This window comes from Microplitis demolitor, chromosome 5, assembly GCF_026212275.2.
Source record: "Microplitis demolitor isolate Queensland-Clemson2020A chromosome 5, iyMicDemo2.1a, whole genome shotgun sequence".
NCBI classification, from domain to species: Eukaryota; Metazoa; Arthropoda; class Insecta; order Hymenoptera; family Braconidae; genus Microplitis; species Microplitis demolitor.
The window spans coordinates 22740524-22760074 of record NC_068549.1 but is presented as its reverse complement, the minus strand read 5'-3'; the positions used below and the strand labels follow the sequence as shown (position 1 = coordinate 22760074).

Below are 19551 nucleotides of genomic sequence, written 5' to 3'. Positions count from 1 at the left end.
ATTAAACTAATAATTAATTATTTATTTATTTAATATTAGAGTAGACTTGTACAATTGAAGTTATTAATTATTCATTTGCGGAATTTTTATAAATTTATATTTTGCGTCTACATTGAGACTCAAAATAACTTAGCCTAAAAAATTTGATGAAAATTTTAATTAATATTTATTATTAAACATCATTTTATAATTAAAGATGTTTTTCTATTTTTTTTTTTTTTTTTTTTTTTTTTTTTTTTTTTTTCAAATATTAAAATTTTTTTTATTTTTCAGTTTTGAAAACAATATTTTATACCAGTTATCAAAATGGAGCTCAACTCTATAATGTTTCACCAATCGGATGTGATTCTTTCATTTAATCTCCAACATTATTTGTCCTTCATTTATATGTAAGCATATTACCATTAATTATTAGTATTATTATCAATAAGTTTTTGAACTCTGAAAATTTTTTGATCAGTACCCTGATTAAGAAAAATGATTTGCTCCATGTTGAGTGTATATCTGTAAATATTGTTTTCAAAACTGAAAAATAAAAAAAATTTTAATATTTGAAAAAAAAAAAAAAAAAAAAAAAAAAAAAAAAAAAATAGAAAAACATCTTTAATTATAAAATGATGTTTAATAATAAATATTAATTAAAATTTTCATCAAATTTTTTAGGCTAAGTTATTTTGAGTCTCAATGTAGACGCAAAATATAAATTTATAAAAATTCCGCAAATGAATAATTAATAACTTCAATTGTACAAGTCTACTCTAATATTAAATAAATAAATAATTAATTATTAGTTTAATTTTACAAACCTGCTCCAATATTATATTTATTTATTATTGACTTCGATGATACTTGTAATTTAGTAATTGGTTTACCAACTATTTATGAGACCAACTGTGTAACACAAAAATACTAGTTAAACGGCAAGTTAAAATACTTGATAATAGGTGACACACCACGTAAGTTACAAAACAGAGCGGTAAATTATAAAAGAGTAAATGAAAATAACATTAAAATGTTTTCAGTATTTTTAATACATAATTAATATTGATAAAACAAAATAATTAGTTGAGTATTAAATAAATAAAGATAATAATAAAAATATTAAAAGTGGTTTTCTAAGATTCTTTGAGGACTCTTTCGTTTCATATTTTATTGTGGCTTATTGACATTTCTCTCCGATAAATACCTGAATACTCTTACGATGTGCTAGATGATCAACAGGATTTGATAATTACTTGATAAGATTACTAATTTAATTAAAACATAAATAATAATGAAAACAATAAAAAATTTTAAATCTAGAGTAGACACTTGCGCATGCGCACAACTACTATTAGATCAACGGGCATAATTACAATTTTAATAATTAATTATAAATATAAAAACAAACAAACAAACGCTATTTTTGGTGGGGTATTAACAAACAAATCAAGATAAATGGAAAAAAAATTAAAAAAGATAGAAAATGAGTACAGTCACCGCTAACTTCAAATAAATTTTTAAAAATTTATTTAAAAAAAAATAAAAAACGAACAAATAATTATTTATAGCGAACATTGACGAACAATCGACGAACAAACGAAATGCTAAAATAAATTTGCCAAAAATCGAATTCCCCCCGCCAACTTAAGGGAGCTGGGATTTAGTCCTACCACAATTGTTCCACCTCTACCATAATATTTCGACTTGCGCGTGCGCAAATACAAATATTGTGGAAGAATCGTAGTGGGAGAAAACTCCAAACTTTCGTTGAGAAGAATTTTACACATGCGACATGCGTCCACGTGTTTAGGTTCAGTTTAAAAAACGGTGTTTTCGTGATAAGGTATCATTTACACATTAGCGCTTACGAACCCTAGTGTATTTATTTATTTTTTAAATAATTCCTGTTTAATAAATAGTTGGTTTTAATATTTACAATCTCAGGTTAGTATCTTAATTTATTTTTGCAATAGCTAAATATACTTTCTATAAATAAGCATATCCTGAAATTAACAGACAATTGATAACTTTTGGATTTCTTTTCTATAAATCTTTCACTATTTTTCAGGAATTGACGAGTAAATAAAAAAAAATGTCTAACGACAACGAAAGACGTGCTAAAAGACGACGTCTTGATACCTCATCTTCTTCAGAATCTGACGAGCCTTTGGACATCAATCTACCAGCAAACTTGTCCCCATTTCAAAAAGCGTGGATAATGAATGATAAATCGCTTCTACGAGTTGACTCACTTGCAGAAGCTGTTAAACATAAAGATATCGTGCATATTAAATATATCGTAAACTTAAACTTGATCGTCGACGCCGTAGACTCAACAGGTCTCACACCACTTGAACTTGCCATTGACGAAAAATACCTACCGGGAATAAAGCTTTTGCTGGCGTATCGTGCCAAGAAACTTAGCAGATATCAATCCATAAGGTCATGGAGACAGTGGCAAAGTTCGCTCCGCTCTATACTATCAAAAGAATGGGCATTAACAGAAGGCCTGGACGTCGTTAAACGACAGTTTTTAAATGAAATGAACAAAAGTTTACGTATATGGGGTGGGCCAAATGCCGAGGAATTGACGCAAGAAGATCTAAACAACTACTCAATCAACCAGCTAACAAATAGCGACTGCAGCGACAGAGATATGGCCATAATACTGAATAAGTACGCGGCCTCCAATCAACGTGAAGATGAAGCTATACTTTATTCAGCAATCGTGAATAGAAATATAGAAATAGTTAAATATTTGTTGGAGATGGATGCAGATGTAAGTCTCACGGCAGCTTACACACATGGTAACTACGGTGGATTAACTGCCTTGGACGTCGCCATAGAACTGGGGCTAGAAGACATCATCCAGCTTCTACTGGATCACGAAAGCTGTGACGTCAATGCCACAGCAGAGTCCGGGTTGACGCCTCTTCATTTTGCAGCATTGACGAATAATTTTAAAATCGCGAAAAAATTGATAAGCAAAAATGCAACGATAGATGTGTGCTCTACATATCAATCTGTTCGCAAGCCAACAATTAAGATCAAAGTACACAGTGATATGAAACGTCTGAATGGTGTGACTGCTTTGCAAGTTGCCGCGATAGCTAATAGTTTAGAGATGGTTAAACTATTAGTAGATCATGGTGCTGATGTCAATGCTCATTGCAAAAACCGGGGTGATGGATACTCGGCATTGCATTATGCAGCAATGAATAATAACAGTGCAATGATTGAGTTTTTACTGAGCAAGGGTGCTCGGGTTGATATCAAGTCAAATAATGAAAAGACAATTCTACATTTTGCTATTGGTACCAAAGACAAAGATATTGTTAAACGTTTGTTAGATGCTGGCGCTGATGTGAACATCAAAAGTAATACGAATTATTTTGATGGTATTACGCCGCTTCTTGAAGCCGTGAGGCTCAATTTGAAAGAGATTGTGTCGATGTTGATTGAAATGGGTCCTGATATAAATGCCACGGCTGAACGTAAGTTGACTTCGACATGCGTAAATGTAATCGACATGACTCTTGGGGAACTCGATCCCGATATGCTCCAGCTGATGTTGAATATGGGAGCAGATGTCAGTAACGCTGAATTTCGTAGATATTGTTTTCGTTACACGGATATATTTCTAAAGTATCTAGAGAAATTCAGGGTTTCTAAGCTTTTCGATAACGAGAGGCTTACCAAGTGGGTTGAGTTTAAAAAAATAAAAGACGAGGATTTAAGGAATGAACGCCAAGCTCAAGTGATGAAAATGGGAGCAGAAGAAATTGAGGATCGTTATATTCGTTTTTACGATTTGCTGCTTAAAAATGTTGATGAGATGGCGATGTATACAGATAATGAGATTATTAAGAAAGCTTTAGAGCCAGACGTGTATGGGCTCTCGAAGGACGAGAAGATATTGACAAGGAATTTTAAGAAGGAATACAAGCGCTATCAGATGCAGAAAGAAGTTGAGAAGGTGTTGGGAAGTATTATTGATTTGCCTTATCCATGCCTGAAAAAAATCCTCACGTATTTTAGCTACGATGATTTATTCGAGAATTTAGGAAGACCCAAAAGGTTCAAGTTAGCAAGAAGCATTGTTCCTCTCAGGCGCGAAAGTTTTATCGTCAGGACCGCTAGAGAAATGAGTCGTCAACGGAGGCGATCAATGCCGTTCTACAGATTTCCTGGCATACTATAGCTGCACCAAAAGTTTATTTATTATTTATATTTATTATATTCATGACCTGTTTAAAGAGAGTAAATCGTTGTTTCTTAAACTCGTAAAAATTTAAACTTAGATGCAGATCTCGTTAAAAATTGCATACAGGACGCGAAAGAAGGTTGAACATTTCAATCCGCGTGTTTGCCACCCTCGCCTTCGGGTTTTAATGTCCTACGTTCCTTCCTTGGTGTGTAATATACCATTCTGTCCAGTAACTCAAGGCATTCGTAATTTCCCTGATTAAACGAAACGATTCGAAACGATTTGCAATGTCAAATGTCCATGGGAAGGGCGATTCAAAAGTATTCAAAGGCATTAAAAAGTATTTAGAATTTTTTTTTTCTAATCGTTTTAAATTATTTCGTTTAATAAGGGTTAAACTCGGATACTTGCCATTTGTGTAATAATAATTTTAGACCATTAATTTTATTTGCGTAAATGACAGTTTGGACTTTGTAATTAAATGCCATTATTTGATGATTTCAAACCATTTTTATATTTTTGTAAAAAAGTTATGAATAAAATAATATTGTATAACTAAATTAAATGTTTTTTATTTAATTTACTTTTACTTTAACTATCTCCACCTCTTTCACATTTTCAACAGGTGTCAACCATAAAAAATTATTAGAAATTCTCTAGCTCTTGCTATATGACAACGCTTGGCTAGAACTAGAGCTAGAGCATTTCCAAATGCACTCAGACTAAAAAATATACGCGAAATTTCATATTTTTATCAATAATTAATTAATTATTCTCATTACTTGCACGGTAAATTATATATTTGACAAATAAATTATTAAAAACTGAAGAAAATTTGAAATCCTACGTCAAAATAAAATGGCGGCAGAATATGATAAAAATATTTAAGAAATTAAAAAAAAAACACTTGAGTGTTCGAACAAACCTTGGTGGAGAAATAATGTGCAGAAGGGTGTCCTAATACACTTGGAGATTTGAATTAAATTGCTCCGTGTATTGCAGCTAAAAAAACGTCACTTGACTGCTATTTCCCCACCAGACGATGCCAGATGATTTTGCTCAGGAACTTGGAAGTTATCAGCATCAGCAATTCACAACACTTTACACTAGCACTGAACACAACAATTTTCACAATTTAAATTTCACAACCATTGCACATTTTAATTAAACAATCACTATGAACAATAAATTTTATGGATAATTCCGCGAATCAACTGAAATACTGCGTTTCAGTTTAAACGTGAAGAAGAATCTGGACTACTGCTGCCATTTTCGAAGATACTGACTGCTGCTATTGGACCGCCAGTTGGTACAAAGTAATCAATTTTGCGATTCATTCCTCTACTCCCACTTTAGCAAAAATTTGAACGTCGAATACAGCGACGCGCAGTAGGGGCAATTTAGCGCGAAATTTCAAAATTGAAATTTAATAATATTAAAATTTATATGTATCAATAGTTATATTAATTTATAAATTTTTTTATTATTTTTATGACTTGCGCATTAAATTTAAATATTAGAAAATTTAATTTAATTTACTAGAAATGGGAGAAAAAATTAAAAATCATACGTTGCAATAAAATGGCGCGAAATTTTAAAATGGAAATTTAATAATTTTATAAAAATTTATTTGTGTCCATAATTATATTAATTATGACAATTTGAGCATTTCCGAATGTACCTGTACACTTTTGAATTTATTTAAAACTCCCGCGAATTTTCAGTGCGCGCGCAAATAATTTTTAAAAGTAACCTCTAAGTTTTCCAGACTAAAAGAGATAAACAAACAAATAATAAAACTGCGTGAAAATAATAAAATTAATTATAATATATCATAAATAAAATTCACCACGGCTTTATTATTTAAATATCTGCAAATCTGGATGAAACCGAGGAAATAATGATTGCCGCATCAGATCCACTGGTAACAGAATTTATTTTCCTACTAAAAATTTAAATAATAATTAAAATTGTCTAGATGATTGAGCGTAATTTTTTTTTCCCCAGGAATTTACACCAGGTGGTCGACAGACATACCAGCGGCACCCTGGTCCTGTGATTCACCACCTGAACTCCCAGGCACCTGGTACGCAGGATAGCGCACTGCTGCAGAAGTTCAGTCAAGTGAACATATCAGAAAAGTCGCCTAAAGAATTTTGGATTGTCAGAGAGAATGAAGTTTGCGGGGAAGAGGAGCTCTATTGTTCCGGGAAGGTCGCGGTGCACACCCAGGGTTCACCGTTGACGCGCGTTCTCCAGAAGTCTTTTTGTCTGGAGTCAGATATAAAACACGCGTTGTGGTGTAGGTTTTGCACGACGACCCCGAACTTGATTGACCAGAACAAAAACAAAAATGCGGATGACATCAGCGATGACCAGACGGTCGAGTGTATTTGTCTGCTGGACACCCACACCCTGAGAGTCTTCACTCCAGAAGGCGAGGACTACATGACGAGTCTCCAGTTTAAAGTGTCAGCGGTCTGGCCAACAAAGTACGGGATCCTCATGGAAAAGTCCTCGGCAAAACCATCAGAGGAAAGTTTGCCGACAGCTTACTCGCTGACTCATCCTCTGGACGAAATATGTCCCGTGCTGATAAAGCACGGTGGGGTCAGCTATATCCGCGACACAAATCTAAAAGTTATTTTTACCAGCTCTGAGCCTTCCTTGGCTGTGATCTATGACACCAAGACGGGTCTGCATTCCGTCTACAAGATCAGGAAGTCTTCACTGGAGGAACGTCAAGTAGTCTACGATGTGACTGCCAGTTTAATGAACACCACCCATGCGTCGCCTTTGCACGCCGGCTCTGCGAATAGAAGCAATCAGAAGTCAGTGAGCATGTTCGGTCTTCCGAATCCTCAACTAAGCGGCCTAGGAGTGGGAATGGGCATCTCCAGCAGTCCTTTTGGTTCCCGGGGCACTTCTTACACGACCTCTTGCTCAGGTGGAGGCGCATCACCGGCGCAAGCTCATCAGACCACGCACTCGCGTTCTCAAAGCCCCATGGCCACGATATCGCGTTGCCAATCGCCCACGCACACGTTCTCGCCTCTAGCTGGCGGGTCCATGCACCAGAATCGTCTTCACCAGACGGTAATGGCCACGATGATGTGCCACTCGCAGCACAACCCCAGCAGCTGCAACAGTATGCTTCTACCGGAAGCTCCAGTGGTGTCCAGCAAGCCTCTCTACCCGGAAATTTGCCTAGAGCACGTCTGGACCGAGACCACGTCTAAAGAAATTGATCGAGCTGCTGATAAAGCTTCCAAAGTCTTTCTGACAACTGATCTAGTCGGACAGAGTTACTTGGGGTACCTGGTGCCTTCCAAGACCCAGTTATTCCTCGTGAGAATGGAGAAGACCAACAAGCAGCAGCAGATTATCTTTGGGATGTCCACCAGTATTGCTGCTAAAGACGCAGTCAGTCTCTCAGCATTGAATATGATCGCGACGATAGATTTGTCCGATGGAGTTACTCTCTACTCGGGTGTCACGTGTGTCGGGAAGGTCCACATCACCAGCACAGTCCCCGCGGGCTGCAACTATTTCATGAATCCTGGCGCTCGACTCAGCTCACCATTCCCTCGTAGAAGTTCTATGATATCGCAGAACATCGCTGCGGACGTTAAATTCGAGGAGGCTCTGCACACTCTGAGTCCAGTTGGCGCCTGTGTACGCCCGCCGATACTCGACAGCATTGACGCGGGTCTCGTGGGACTAAAAGACGCGGTAGGCAATCAAATAACTCTAGAGTACGGCAACAAATTATTTTACCGGATCGCGTTGCAAAAGTCGAGCAGTTCTTCGTTAGTGAGACAATGCCTCCAGGTTCTAAAGTCGGTTCTCCCACGGGATCTCGCTATGCACTTGCTGGTAAAGTGGTACGGAGCACGAAACGCACCTGGACCTCAAGATTTCACGATAGAGCAGGAGTGGCAGCTGTTTATCATGACTCTGCTGACGCTAATGGGCTACGACGTTGATAAGCTCCAACTGGTGCGCAAAAACGATGACGATTCTACGGGTAAAAATAGCCCGATAGTGGTACCAAAGAAGCCCAAGACAAGTAACTGCGGGTCTGATGAAGACTGGCTCTATATTTTGAACTCGGAGGAGCACAAAAAGTCGCAGTTTTTTTTGGAGAATGTACTGCACTTAACCAAATTCAATCAAGGTGTTGAAGAGATCCGGAAGCCGAAAGCTGAGAAGAAAATCAAGCGAGGAAAGATGACAACCTCGGCTATTTTATTCCCACAATTGCCAGTTGTTCTCTTCGCACTGCATTTACTCTACGAGGAACTAAAACTCTGCAGCGTGATGGGACAAAGTCTTCCGCTGCTGGCCCAGTTGCTGGACCACCTCAGCAGAGACTTGAAATTCACTTGGTACTCGTACCACTACTTCCTGGATTATCCTACTCACTGTTCCAAATCCAAGGAGCCTTCGCAGATGACAGAGCAGGACTTGGCCAAAATCACGTGGCCCAGTTATGTGCCGGAGAAGCCCCCCAGTGTCTTCAATACTCTCAATTGTCTTCTTAAAGATGTACCAGTTCCAGCTTATCCGCATCTAGTCCGCGTGAACCCGCGTACTAAGACCGTGATTTCGCTGATCGCGCTCTTGGCCGCTGAGTTCCGAGTCAGTAACATTGATCTTGACAAATTTATCAAGACGGTGACTCCAATCGGCAGCAGAATTGATTACCAGGACTCTGGCAAAGACAAAGACAAAGAAGTTTGTCGAGTTGAGAGACCACATGCCGACCGAATTGTTTTGCTCTTCCACGAGATGGGGCTGGACAAAAAAGATCTTGATATTTTACCACCAGGTGTCTCGATTCTTCTGAGAGACGTAATGTACAGGTGTCGCGAACTCCCGCCTTCAAACTGGCCCGCTGCAGCTTATGAACTCGTAGATCGTCAAGATCTTGCCGCCCTGGAGAAACATTCGAGCTCGACGAAGGCCGACGACGAAACCACTGGAGTCTGTCCGATAAGAGACCCGGAGCAAGATGATGGCATGAGTTTCGACGACACTATTTTGAAGCTGCGTTTCAACAAAGACCACAGGGTGGCTGAGCTGCGCCGGATGCTCAATTCATCAAAGCCGGTGCGCATAGCAATCACCCAGAGACCTGAAGTAAGCGACCACGAGTTCATTGAAGAGCAGGAACGTCATCTGTGTGCGGTTTGCTCGCGTACGATGGCGCTGCCCGTTGCCAGAGGAATGTTTACTCTCAGAACATCAACTCCGATCATCACTGAACAGTTGCCGATTCCCAGGCTCTGCTTAACCGGGAAGACGGCTCTACGCGGCACCACCATCGAGCTCTGTCACATCGATGTCCCACCTAACATGAATCTGTGGCCGCTGTTCCACAACGGAGTCGCTGCAGGTCTTCGTATCCATCCAGACGCCTCGGACATTGACTCGACCTGGATTGTTTACAACAAGCAGCAGCAGAGTGAATGCGGCATTGAACATTCCGGTTTCCTGATGGCTCTGGGACTCAACGGACACCTGAAGAAGCTCGCGCCCTTCAGTACTTACGAGTACCTGGTGGAGTGTCATGAGACAACAAACGTAGGACTTCTGCTAGGTCTATCAGCGACTCATCGGGGTACCATGGATGTGTCGATGACTAAACTGCTGTCTCTGCATGTCGAGACACTTTTGCCGCCCACCAGCATTGAATTGAACGTCCAGCAAAACGTCCAGGTCGCCGCGTTGATGGGGGTCGGGTTGGTCTATGAAGGAACAGGTCACCGGCACATCGCTCACGCTCTGCTCTCTGAAATAGGTCGACCCCCAGGTCCAGAGATGAAGAATTGCGTCGACCGGGAGTCTTATTCTCTTGCTGCTGGTCTTGCACTGGGTCTCGTAGTCCTCGGTCGCGGTGGTGGCGCTGATTTGAGCAGCATTCCGGATACTTTGCACTACTACATGGTCGGTGGTAACGTCCGGCCATTTACCGGAGCTCAAAAAGAAAAATACAAGTCACCAAGTTACCAGATACGCGAAGGAGATTCAATAAATACCGATGTAACAAGTCCTGGAGCAACGATAGCACTAGGTCTCATGTACTTCAATTCAAAGAACCGCGCGGTTGCCGAATGGATGCGCGCACCAGAAACTCAATATCTTCTCGACTTTGTGCGACCCGATCTCCTGATGCTGCGCATCCTAGCGCACTCTCTGATCCTTTGGGACGAGATAGAGCCTACCAAAGCCTGGGTGTCCAGTCACGTACCCGACATTGTCTACAAGTATCGTCTCCAGAAGCCAACACCGGAAATAACTCAGCACGTTGACTTGGAGACGATGAACCAGGCTTACTGCAACATAATCGCCGGTGCCTGTATGGCTCTAGGACTCAAGTACGCGGGAACTGCCAACGAGAATGCCTTCAAGACTCTTTTTAATTACACTCAGATGTTCACAGCCCTGTCGCACAAATCTATCGGAGAACTCGCAGGTAAATCGACAATAGAAACCTGTTTGAACGTAACTCTGCTATCAGCTGCCGTGGTGATGGCCGGTACCGGCAATCTAGACATCATGAGAGTCTGCAGACAAATAAGGACACGAGTCGGACCCGCCAGCAGTGTCGTCACTTACGGGTCGCATTTAGCGACGCACATGGCGCTGGGACTGACGTTCCTCGGTGGAGGTCGCTACACACTCTCCAATAGCCCTAATGCAGTAGCTGCGCTGATCATTTCGCTCTTCCCGAAATTCCCGACCCACAGCAACGACAACCGGTACCACCTGCAAGCACTCAGGCATCTCTACGTCCTTGCCGCGCAGCCGAGGTTGGTTTTACCCAGAGATATTGACAGCAAGCAGTACTGCTATGCTACGGTCAAGCTGACCTTCAAGACTGACAAGCTCGCAAGAGGTCAAGAAACCGTGCTCAAGGCACCGTGTCTGCTTCCGCAGCTGGAGAGTCTCCAGAAGGTTGAGCTGAAGGACGAGAGGTACTGGGAAATAATTTTTGAACGCGGACACAACTGGAGGCTGCTTGAGGGCATGCTGAATAAATGCGACTCGCTGGATGTCAAACAAAAAGCGGGATGTCTGTCGTACATCGAGGACCCCCATGGGTTCCGGAGCCTCGTCGCGCAGACGCTGACCACCGAGGACGTGATCCCCTGGGCTGCGAGGCAGGAATTCATCACCTCCTTCACCAACGACAGGACTGTCCTCAATATTGTGAAGTATTTCTTGCAACCACAGACTGAACCCAAGCCCAAACGGAAGCGCGTTCGTCGACGACAGAAAGATGACCCAGAGTGTTCTGCTGAGAAAATGGACGTCAGCGATACGTCGACTGTCAAGATGCATGAGCACTCGGTTAATTTTGATCTTCATCAAGACTTTAAGTACGCGGAGAAACATTTTCTGCAGACTCTGGCTATTATTGTCTACGAGTGTGTTGTTAAAGACAAAGTCAGCTTCCTCCCGCTTTGGGCGAATATCTACAAGAGTATTGAGGCCATCGAGAAGACTCCAGACGCTCATCTTGTCTGGCAGATAAAACTCATCACTTCTTATACGCTGCTGAAAAATCAACCGGCCCGAGCGCTGCTGAGTGTCGAGAGTGTCTTGGCCATTCAGCAACGACTTGCTTTGATAATTGATTCTTGGGAACAAGGTGAGGGATTGATTATTGATTAATTATTGATTGTTATTATTAATTACTATACATTTATTTTATTAAATATATATAAATTTTTTTGTACAGAAGTAAAACCTTTGATAGAAAGTTATCGGACTAGTGGAACGATTGACAGGAGTAATGATACGACACTAAGAAAATTTAGCGCTTACTGTACATACTTTGATATACCGCATCGTTTAATTTATGATAGTGATATTAATCCAATTATTAAAAATTTATTACAACGTATGCAGCGTTTTCCGTCAATAAATTAATTTATAATAAATAAGTAAGTTTACTTAGTTTTTTTTTTTGAGAAAGTTCTAGTCTACAGAAAATTTATTGGAAGTTAAGAATTAATATGTCCGACTTAAACGACTTTTGAGGTATGAAAGACAAGTAGGTCATGTTGGTACTCATTTTAATGGAAATTTCCTGATCATAATGGATCTCAAGTTGAAAATATAAAAAAAATTTAATTTAAAATTAAATATGCCCAACTTATACGACTTTTGAAAAAGTTCAAATAAGTCAGGCTTGTGGGTACTCATTTTAACGGAAATTTTCTGCTCATCACTACTGTGTGCTAGAACTTTTTCTTACGTAATTATAAATATAAAAATAATGGAAGTATTATAAATTATAATAAATTACCAAAGTAATTTTTTAATCGAGTCATCTGTAAATACCTAAATTTTATATTAAAAAAAAAAAAAATCTATAAAACAGTCTTTTAAATATTTTATTAATAAATATTTAAGTATGAAAATCTTCTCCTCAGCTAGTGATCAAAAAAATAACGAAGATCGTCTCCTGTAAAAAGCTTCTTCATGAACAATAGGCCTGCCCGTAATCATATTTATTTTGCTATCAATAATAGCTCCCAGAAATGAGTAACAGTAAATACAGCCGACGAGAATTCCCCCGAGATGACCAACGAAGGAAGCGTTGGGCACCAGGAGGTGGATCAGTACCAGCTCTGCCCACACCGCGAACTTACTGGGGACTCTGAATCCTCCTACGTCATGCAATCGGTCCCGTTCCTCGCAGACGACGATCACTTTCAGCGCGAAGAGAACCGCCGAAAAACCAATCGCGCAAGTTGTGTAGTACGAGTAGTCCGCGGTTATTTGCATCAGCAACCAGGACAGGAATACGTACATCCCGCTGCAGCCAAGTGATAGAATTCCCAGGAGTATTCCGAAGTTTGCTGATGAGTACATCGGCTCCAGATAAGCTCCTTTGAATATAAACGAGACCATGTTGTAGTACAGATGCATGTCTGAGCCATGTTCAAAGTTTGAAAACAGAAATGACCGCCAGTCTTTGTACTTGATGATTTTTACTGCTGATATGCAGACATCTTCAGAGTTCCAAGGAACTTGGATCATTCCTATGTACAACAATGCCTGGAATTTTTTTTTAAAATGTAATCAGTGATTGACAAGTCATGATAAGACAGTTGGAATTCTTGACACAATTAAATATTTGAATATTTAAATACCTGGACTATGACACCCAGAAGTGTAACAGGTGGTATTTTATCAACGCCATAATTAACAGCTTGCATTCCGAGTAAATAGAGTCCATACTCTAGTCCTGGTTGTCTTCTCCGTATATTACGACTCATGTTTAACCTTTTTTTATTTACTGTTATTGTCACTTGAACATTTAGTTGTTTTTGTTGGAAATTATCACAACATGAACTGACACTTGATGCTCGTATTTATGACAGCTGGATAAATTGCCGCTGGTGAAATTGTTAATTTTTGAATGACTTGCGGTTTTTTTGATGAGTGATCAAGTGAGGAAGGATCTAGAATTTGGGTCTAGAAGAACTGAGTACAAGAGATTTCAATTGACAGATTTTATTGTTATGGATGTAAAGGTTATTTTGATGTTTTCAATAACCACGTGGCCCAATCACTTTCCAGACGCTTGCGTACTTGCGAAATTGTTTAATTTAAATATTTAGTTTTATCACTGATGCAATAATTTGCGAATTTAAAAATAATTGTAGATAATTATTGATTATAGATTTAAATTTTTAATTTTTACGCGGGAAAAGAATTTTATTGGTTTTTAAAATATCTCGAACAAAATGGCGCTAAAAATTTTTTTTAATTTTTACAACAAATTGAAATTTTATCTGAAGACGTTTTTTTGAAAATTTTTAAATCAAATCAAAATTTTAGTTTTAAAAATTTGAAATTAATTTTGTTTAAATTACAAAGAATAATTACGTGAATTTTTTTTTTTTAATTGAAGGAAAATTACGGAAAGTATAAATATTTACTAATTTTTTAAATAAAACAAAATGGCGGCAGTAAAATTAAAAATTTAAATTTTATTCAGAGGATATGGAGGGAGTGTAGAAGTTATTAAATTTATACTAAAATTTTTAAGATAAATTAATAAAATAAAAAAAAATAATGTAAATTAAATTTATTTTTAATAATTATTAACATTAAAAACAGTACAAAAATTAATTACAATAAAATTTATATTTACGCGCTAATGTTAATTAAATATTAAAACTGATTTATCAAATCAATAAAATTACCATGTTATTTAAACGATTAAAAAAATTAATCTAAATAAATATATAAAATATATATATATATTTTTTTTGCTAAGGCAGGCAATTAAAAATTGTACAGCCGAAAACATCCCAAATAATAAATTGTTAATAAATAAAAAAAAATATTAGCAAAATAAAGCGGCTAAGAAAATCAGCTTGAGAACCCGGGGTTCGTGTGCTCGATAACGCATCTCCTGCAGTAGCTCTTAACAGCGCGGTATCCAAGCTTAGTGACTCTGGTGCACTCCCCGATGTTGAGTTGTCTCAGTCCGCGGACGTAGTACGCGAGAGCTTCGAGACCCGCGTCCGTGACCCGCTCACAGCCGCATAACGATAGTTTTTTAAGATTAGGGCATCCTGTAGAGAGAGCTTCCAGGGTTGGATCCCCAATATCACACTTGCCAAGGTCCAGTGCTCGTAATCTTGGACATCCACGTGCCAGGGCACAGGTCGCGATATCACTGAGCGCTTCACAGCCTCGCGCATTCAAGTATCGTAATTTGTAGCAGTGTCTCGCGACAACCAGCAGCCCAGCGTCCGACACACGATCACATTTTCCGACAGAGAAGTATCTGAGAGAGGGTCCAAGTCGGGCAGCAAGTTCTCTGACCCCGTAGTCGGTTATCCGGGTGCAGTCAGACACCGAAAGCTGTCTCAGACACGTGCAGTAGCTGGCGATCGATATCAAACTGGCGTCGGTGATGCGAATGCACCGTCTCAGATAAAGGAACGTCAGCTGAGACATCTGGGACAGGGTCAGCACCAGCCCCGAGTCATCAACTCCGTGGCAATCGCTCAGGTCCAGAGATTCCAGTTGGGTCGAGCCGACATGGGAATACGCGCGAGTGACATTTACGCATCCAGTGAGATCCAGCTCTTTCAGATGGACACAGTTGTCCAGAATGGTCGTGACGTTGGGATCAGTGACCCGTCGCGAGTGACGCAGCACCAATGACGTCAAGCTGGCGAACGGCAGCATGGAAAAGAGTCCAGAGAACCCAGTCGCTCCCTCAACCACCAGTCGACGTATACCAGAGTGACAGCCTCGTCTCGCGATTGATCTCAATGCGGTGGTCGCATTCTGGGGATACCGAATCTCCACTTCCTTCCACAGCGACGGGTGCCACGCGATCTCCCACAGACGACGACATGTCTGAGCCAGAGTACATCTCTCGCGAGTACTCAGCCAGCTGAATATTTTCAGGAGAATTGCGTCGTCCAGCTGGCAAAGTGTTGGATTTGTAATGCGTTTGTAGAGCTGCTTGTGCTGGTGCTGCTGCTGCTGATGTTGGTGATGGTGATGATGCCTAAGCTCGCGAGGTTGATTGACATTAGTGATGATTGAAGGCGAAGACGAAGACCTGCATGGGTTGTTGTCGAGCGTATGGTATCCCAAGTCAATTGAATCAGACGTCGGAGAGTACAGAGACAGTTTCTGTAGCTGCTGATTGATTGTATGATCGGTGATTGAGTCCCCGAACGAGTTAAATAGTAAAGGGCAAGAGTTATCCATTCCATTCTCCGACCTACATTGGATTTTAAAAATTTTTAAAACTCCAGAATTCAATTACTCACAAAAAATTTATTATTTAATCACTAGACTAATTGACGATCAATAAAAATAATGATAGTAATTATTATTTACCTGGATTACGTTGACGTGAATGATGATCAGAAGTTTATGACATAATCGAATATAAGTTTTATAGTTACCACCATCTTGATCTTGCATTCCAAATACCTCGCAGCTGGATCTGGAATGCGAGTCTTTAAATTCCTTGGTGGTTGGTTACATTAATATGGTACAGTAATATTGTGTATAGTTGTGGTAACTCTTGGCTCAATATTGTAATTACAAGAATATGCTCGGGTGTTAATGCTCTGGGCCCAACAATGCCCAATTATAATTAACTTATCATCACGTTAATGAGATTTAAGTATTTGTTTGTAGTTCGTACTCTGCTCTACTCTGTCAGTCTGTTTGTCTTTCACTAATGGTTTCGTTCACTCAATACCAATACCCAATACTCTCGATAGTCAGACTTGGACTTGGTATAGTACTTAGACAGTACTGATAATATATACAAATAAGTGGTACCTGGTATAGTATTGGTGTGGTGGTGGTTGGGTCTGGTCCCACTGCTTAAGCCTGCGCTGGTTGGGTCACTTATCGGGCTGAGCCGATCTCCGCTACGATTTGACCCGATCAGGATGTGCGATGGTGGTATGGATGTATAATATAATATATTATATAGAGGGGATTGCTGGATTGCTCGACTCGAGTCTTAAGTCCCAAGAAGTTCAATGCTGGACAGAGACAGAATACTTTTACTGCTCCCACCATCACTGTCAGCAATCAGGGCCCGATGGGACTCATGCGCATGCGCCTGCAAGTCGATAAATTACCAAGTGGCTAAAAGGTTTTTATTTTTATAATTTTTTTCAAAATACTCAATTATATATTTATATAAATATATAAAAACGATTTCATAAATTTTTGTTTTTCAGCTGATGGCTGATTTGTTTTAATTATTAATTATAATTAAATATTTATTTTGGTTATTTGATATTTTAAATATTATATATGTGTATATATTTATATATATAATATATGACTTTTATTTTATTAATTATTTATAAAATTACAATGAAGTAATCGGGAACTGTCATATTACTTTAGTTTTTAAAAATAATTTGAATTCCCGCCATTTGAAATATTGCGCGCGCATGGGTAATTTTAAAATGGCGCCGTGAGACAACAGCTGAGTTTGTTATTCTACATAAATATAATAATAAACGATATTAGACGTTCTATTGATAATTTAGTAAAGAATTACATTCATTAATAATTAGTTAAATTTTGAATAATTAAGACTTTAATTTCTGGCTGGAGTAAAAAAATTGACGAAAATTAAAAACAGTGTTTAGTTTTAAGTTAGAAAAAATTTATTTACTTTTGTGACAAAGTATTAATATATTTATTCAAAATTGATACTCAGGTTGGAAAAACGATGGTGGGGAAGGAGGAGGAGGAGCTGGTGCCCAAAAAGAAAAGCCGCGAGGACTGGAGAAAAGCCAAGGAGTTAGAAGAAGCACGAAAAGCTGGTACAGCTCCAGCTGCTGTTGATGAAGAAGGTAAAGACATTAATCCACACATTCCTCAGTACATCAGTGCAACACCCTGGTACTTTGGGTCAACTGGTCCGACTTTAAAGCATCAGCGTCCTCAACCAGAGAAGCAAAAGACTCTGAGCGGCATCGACGAATGGTATCGCCGGGGTGTTGACACAACAAAAGTTGCTAAGAAATGGAAACCTGGTTCCTGTGAAAACTGCGGGGCTGAAGATCACAAGAAGAAGGACTGCTTTGACAGACCTAGGAAAGTCGGTGCGCGTTGGACCAACAAAGACATCGCGCCCAACAGTTTCGCGCAGCCGACGTTGTCTACAGACTACGACGGGAAACGTGATCGCTGGGCAGGTTATGACCCAGCAGAGCATCGCGCTATCGTCGAGGAGTACCAAAAAATCGAGGATGCCAAGAGACAAATCCGCGCTGAGAAATTAAACACCGGGGAAGACGACGGCGGTCAAGACTCCGACAAAGACGAGGACAAGTATGTCGATGAAGTTGACATGCCTGGTACTAAAGTTGATTCCAAGCAGCGGATCACGGTTCGTAATCTGCGTATTCGTGAGGACACTGCCAAGTATTTGAGAAATTTGGATCCAAACTCAGCCTACTATGATCCTAAGACCCGATCTATGAGAGACGATCCCTATGCTGGCAAGAATGTCGAGGTGGATTACCAGGGAGAGAACTTTGTGAGGTTCACTGGTGACACAACCATGCACGCGAATGCTCAATTGTTTGCCTGGGATGCCTATGAGAAGGGAGTTGACGTCCATCTGCTTGCTGAGCCGACGAAACTGGAACTGCTGAAGCAGGAGTATGATAAAAAACGTGACGAGTTGAAGGACAAGGTCAGGACTAGTATCATTGATCGCTACGGAGGTGATGAGCATCTGAAACAGCCGGACTGCGACCTGGTATCAGCTCAATCTGAGCACTATGTTGAGTACTCACGCAGCGGGAAGGTCATCAAAGGACAGGAGAAGCAGGTGATCCGTTCAAAGTACGAGGAAGACGTTTTTATAAATAATCACACGTCTGTCTGGGGCTCCTGGTGGTTCAAGGGACAGTGGGGTTTCAAATGCTGTCATTCTTACGTTAAAAATTCTTATTGCACTGGAGAAGCTGGAATAGCTGCTGCTGATGCTGCTCAGAATATGGTAATTCCTTCGAGATCTGGAGCGGATGAGACGAAAGACGTTGAAGAGAAAAGTAAATCCAAGAAACGGAGAGATGAATCCAGTTCAAGTGATTCATCTTCTTCAGAGGATGAGGAGGAGGAGGAGGAGAAGGAGAAAGAGAAAGAGGATAATAGATCGAAGAGTGAGCGTAAGAGCTCAGCTAAAAGAGAAAAACGTAAGCGGCACAAGGAGAAGCTTAAGCATAAAAAGAAACTGAGACGCGCGTTGGAGAAAGAAGAAGAGCACCAGAGAGAAGCTGATAGACTGTTGAAAATGGATGAGCGGAAACGACCGTATAATTCGATGTATGAAGTAAAAGAGCCCACTGCTGAAGAGATCGAAGCTTTCCAGATGAAACGCAAACATGATGAAGATCCTATGGCACAATTTAATCTGTAAATTTTTTAATCTACTGTGTAATCATTTATTATCATGTTAATAAAATATATTTAATTTAAAATCATGTACAGATCAACTTAAGTGATAAATTCATAGTCCCAATAAAGGGACATTTGTCTAATTTATGGTCAAAATTAAATTTATTGTTCACTTCCCTATGAATTTATCATTTCATTTTGTTGATAAAATATATTTATTAATTATAATTAGTAATTATTTTCCTCTTACAATTATAATTGAAAAAATTCTCAGACTGTCCCCGCCACTTTTTAAAAATATTCAATTACTTTTGACTGACAACATATTAAAATTTAGTAGTTAATTTTAAAAAAATTATGACAGTTGTCAATTTGATTGAATATTTAAATTTGCAATTTAAGTATTACTGTTATTAATTATGTGTAAT

The 19551-nt window shown here is 39.4% G+C and overlaps 5 protein-coding genes across 6 annotated transcripts; 3 read left to right on the top strand and 2 right to left on the bottom strand.

Moving 5' to 3' along the window:
• The first annotated feature begins 888 nt into the window (after window positions 1-888).
• Window positions 889-12127, top strand: LOC103570849 (anaphase-promoting complex subunit 1). Its single transcript, XM_053739496.1, has 4 exons — window positions 889-956; window positions 5958-6113; window positions 6197-11846; window positions 11937-12127. Exons 2-4 carry the CDS (start codon window positions 6090-6092, stop codon window positions 12125-12127), a joined length of 5865 nt encoding a protein of 1954 aa, XP_053595471.1. The 5' UTR covers window positions 889-956; window positions 5958-6089.
• LOC103570812 (putative ankyrin repeat protein RF_0381) lies at window positions 1844-4675 on the top strand. Its single transcript, XM_008548684.3, has 2 exons — window positions 1844-1926; window positions 2051-4675. The coding sequence occupies exon 2, from the start codon at window positions 2075-2077 to the stop codon at window positions 4181-4183; it is 2109 nt and encodes a 702-aa protein (XP_008546906.1). The 5' UTR covers window positions 1844-1926; window positions 2051-2074; the 3' UTR covers window positions 4184-4675.
• A 506-nt stretch (window positions 12128-12633) lies between the features above and the next one.
• On the bottom strand, window positions 12634-13895 carry LOC103570813 (rhomboid-related protein 4-like). Its single transcript, XM_008548685.3, has 2 exons — window positions 13357-13895; window positions 12634-13261 (listed from the first exon to the last, which is right to left on the bottom strand). The coding sequence occupies exons 1-2, from the start codon at window positions 13480-13482 to the stop codon at window positions 12641-12643; spliced, it is 747 nt and encodes a 248-aa protein (XP_008546907.1). The 5' UTR covers window positions 13483-13895; the 3' UTR covers window positions 12634-12640.
• A 451-nt stretch (window positions 13896-14346) lies between these two features.
• LOC103570814 (F-box/LRR-repeat protein 7) lies at window positions 14347-16766 on the bottom strand. 2 transcript variants are annotated; one of them, XM_008548688.2, is made up of 3 exons: window positions 16532-16766; window positions 16079-16187; window positions 14347-15959 (listed from the first exon to the last, which is right to left on the bottom strand). In XM_008548688.2, the coding sequence occupies exon 3, from the start codon at window positions 15944-15946 to the stop codon at window positions 14585-14587; it is 1362 nt and encodes a 453-aa protein (XP_008546910.1). In that variant the 5' UTR covers window positions 15947-15959; window positions 16079-16187; window positions 16532-16766; the 3' UTR covers window positions 14347-14584. The 2 variants fall into 2 exon arrangements, with proteins under 2 accessions (XP_008546910.1, XP_008546908.1); XM_008548686.2 differs by having other exon boundaries at window positions 16079-16766.
• A 419-nt stretch (window positions 16767-17185) lies between these two features.
• LOC103570815 (pre-mRNA-splicing factor Slu7) lies at window positions 17186-19231 on the top strand. The gene has a single exon (XM_008548689.3). It carries the CDS (start codon window positions 17445-17447, stop codon window positions 19143-19145), a length of 1701 nt encoding a protein of 566 aa, XP_008546911.1. The 5' UTR covers window positions 17186-17444; the 3' UTR covers window positions 19146-19231.
• The last annotated feature ends 320 nt before the right edge of the window (window positions 19232-19551 follow it).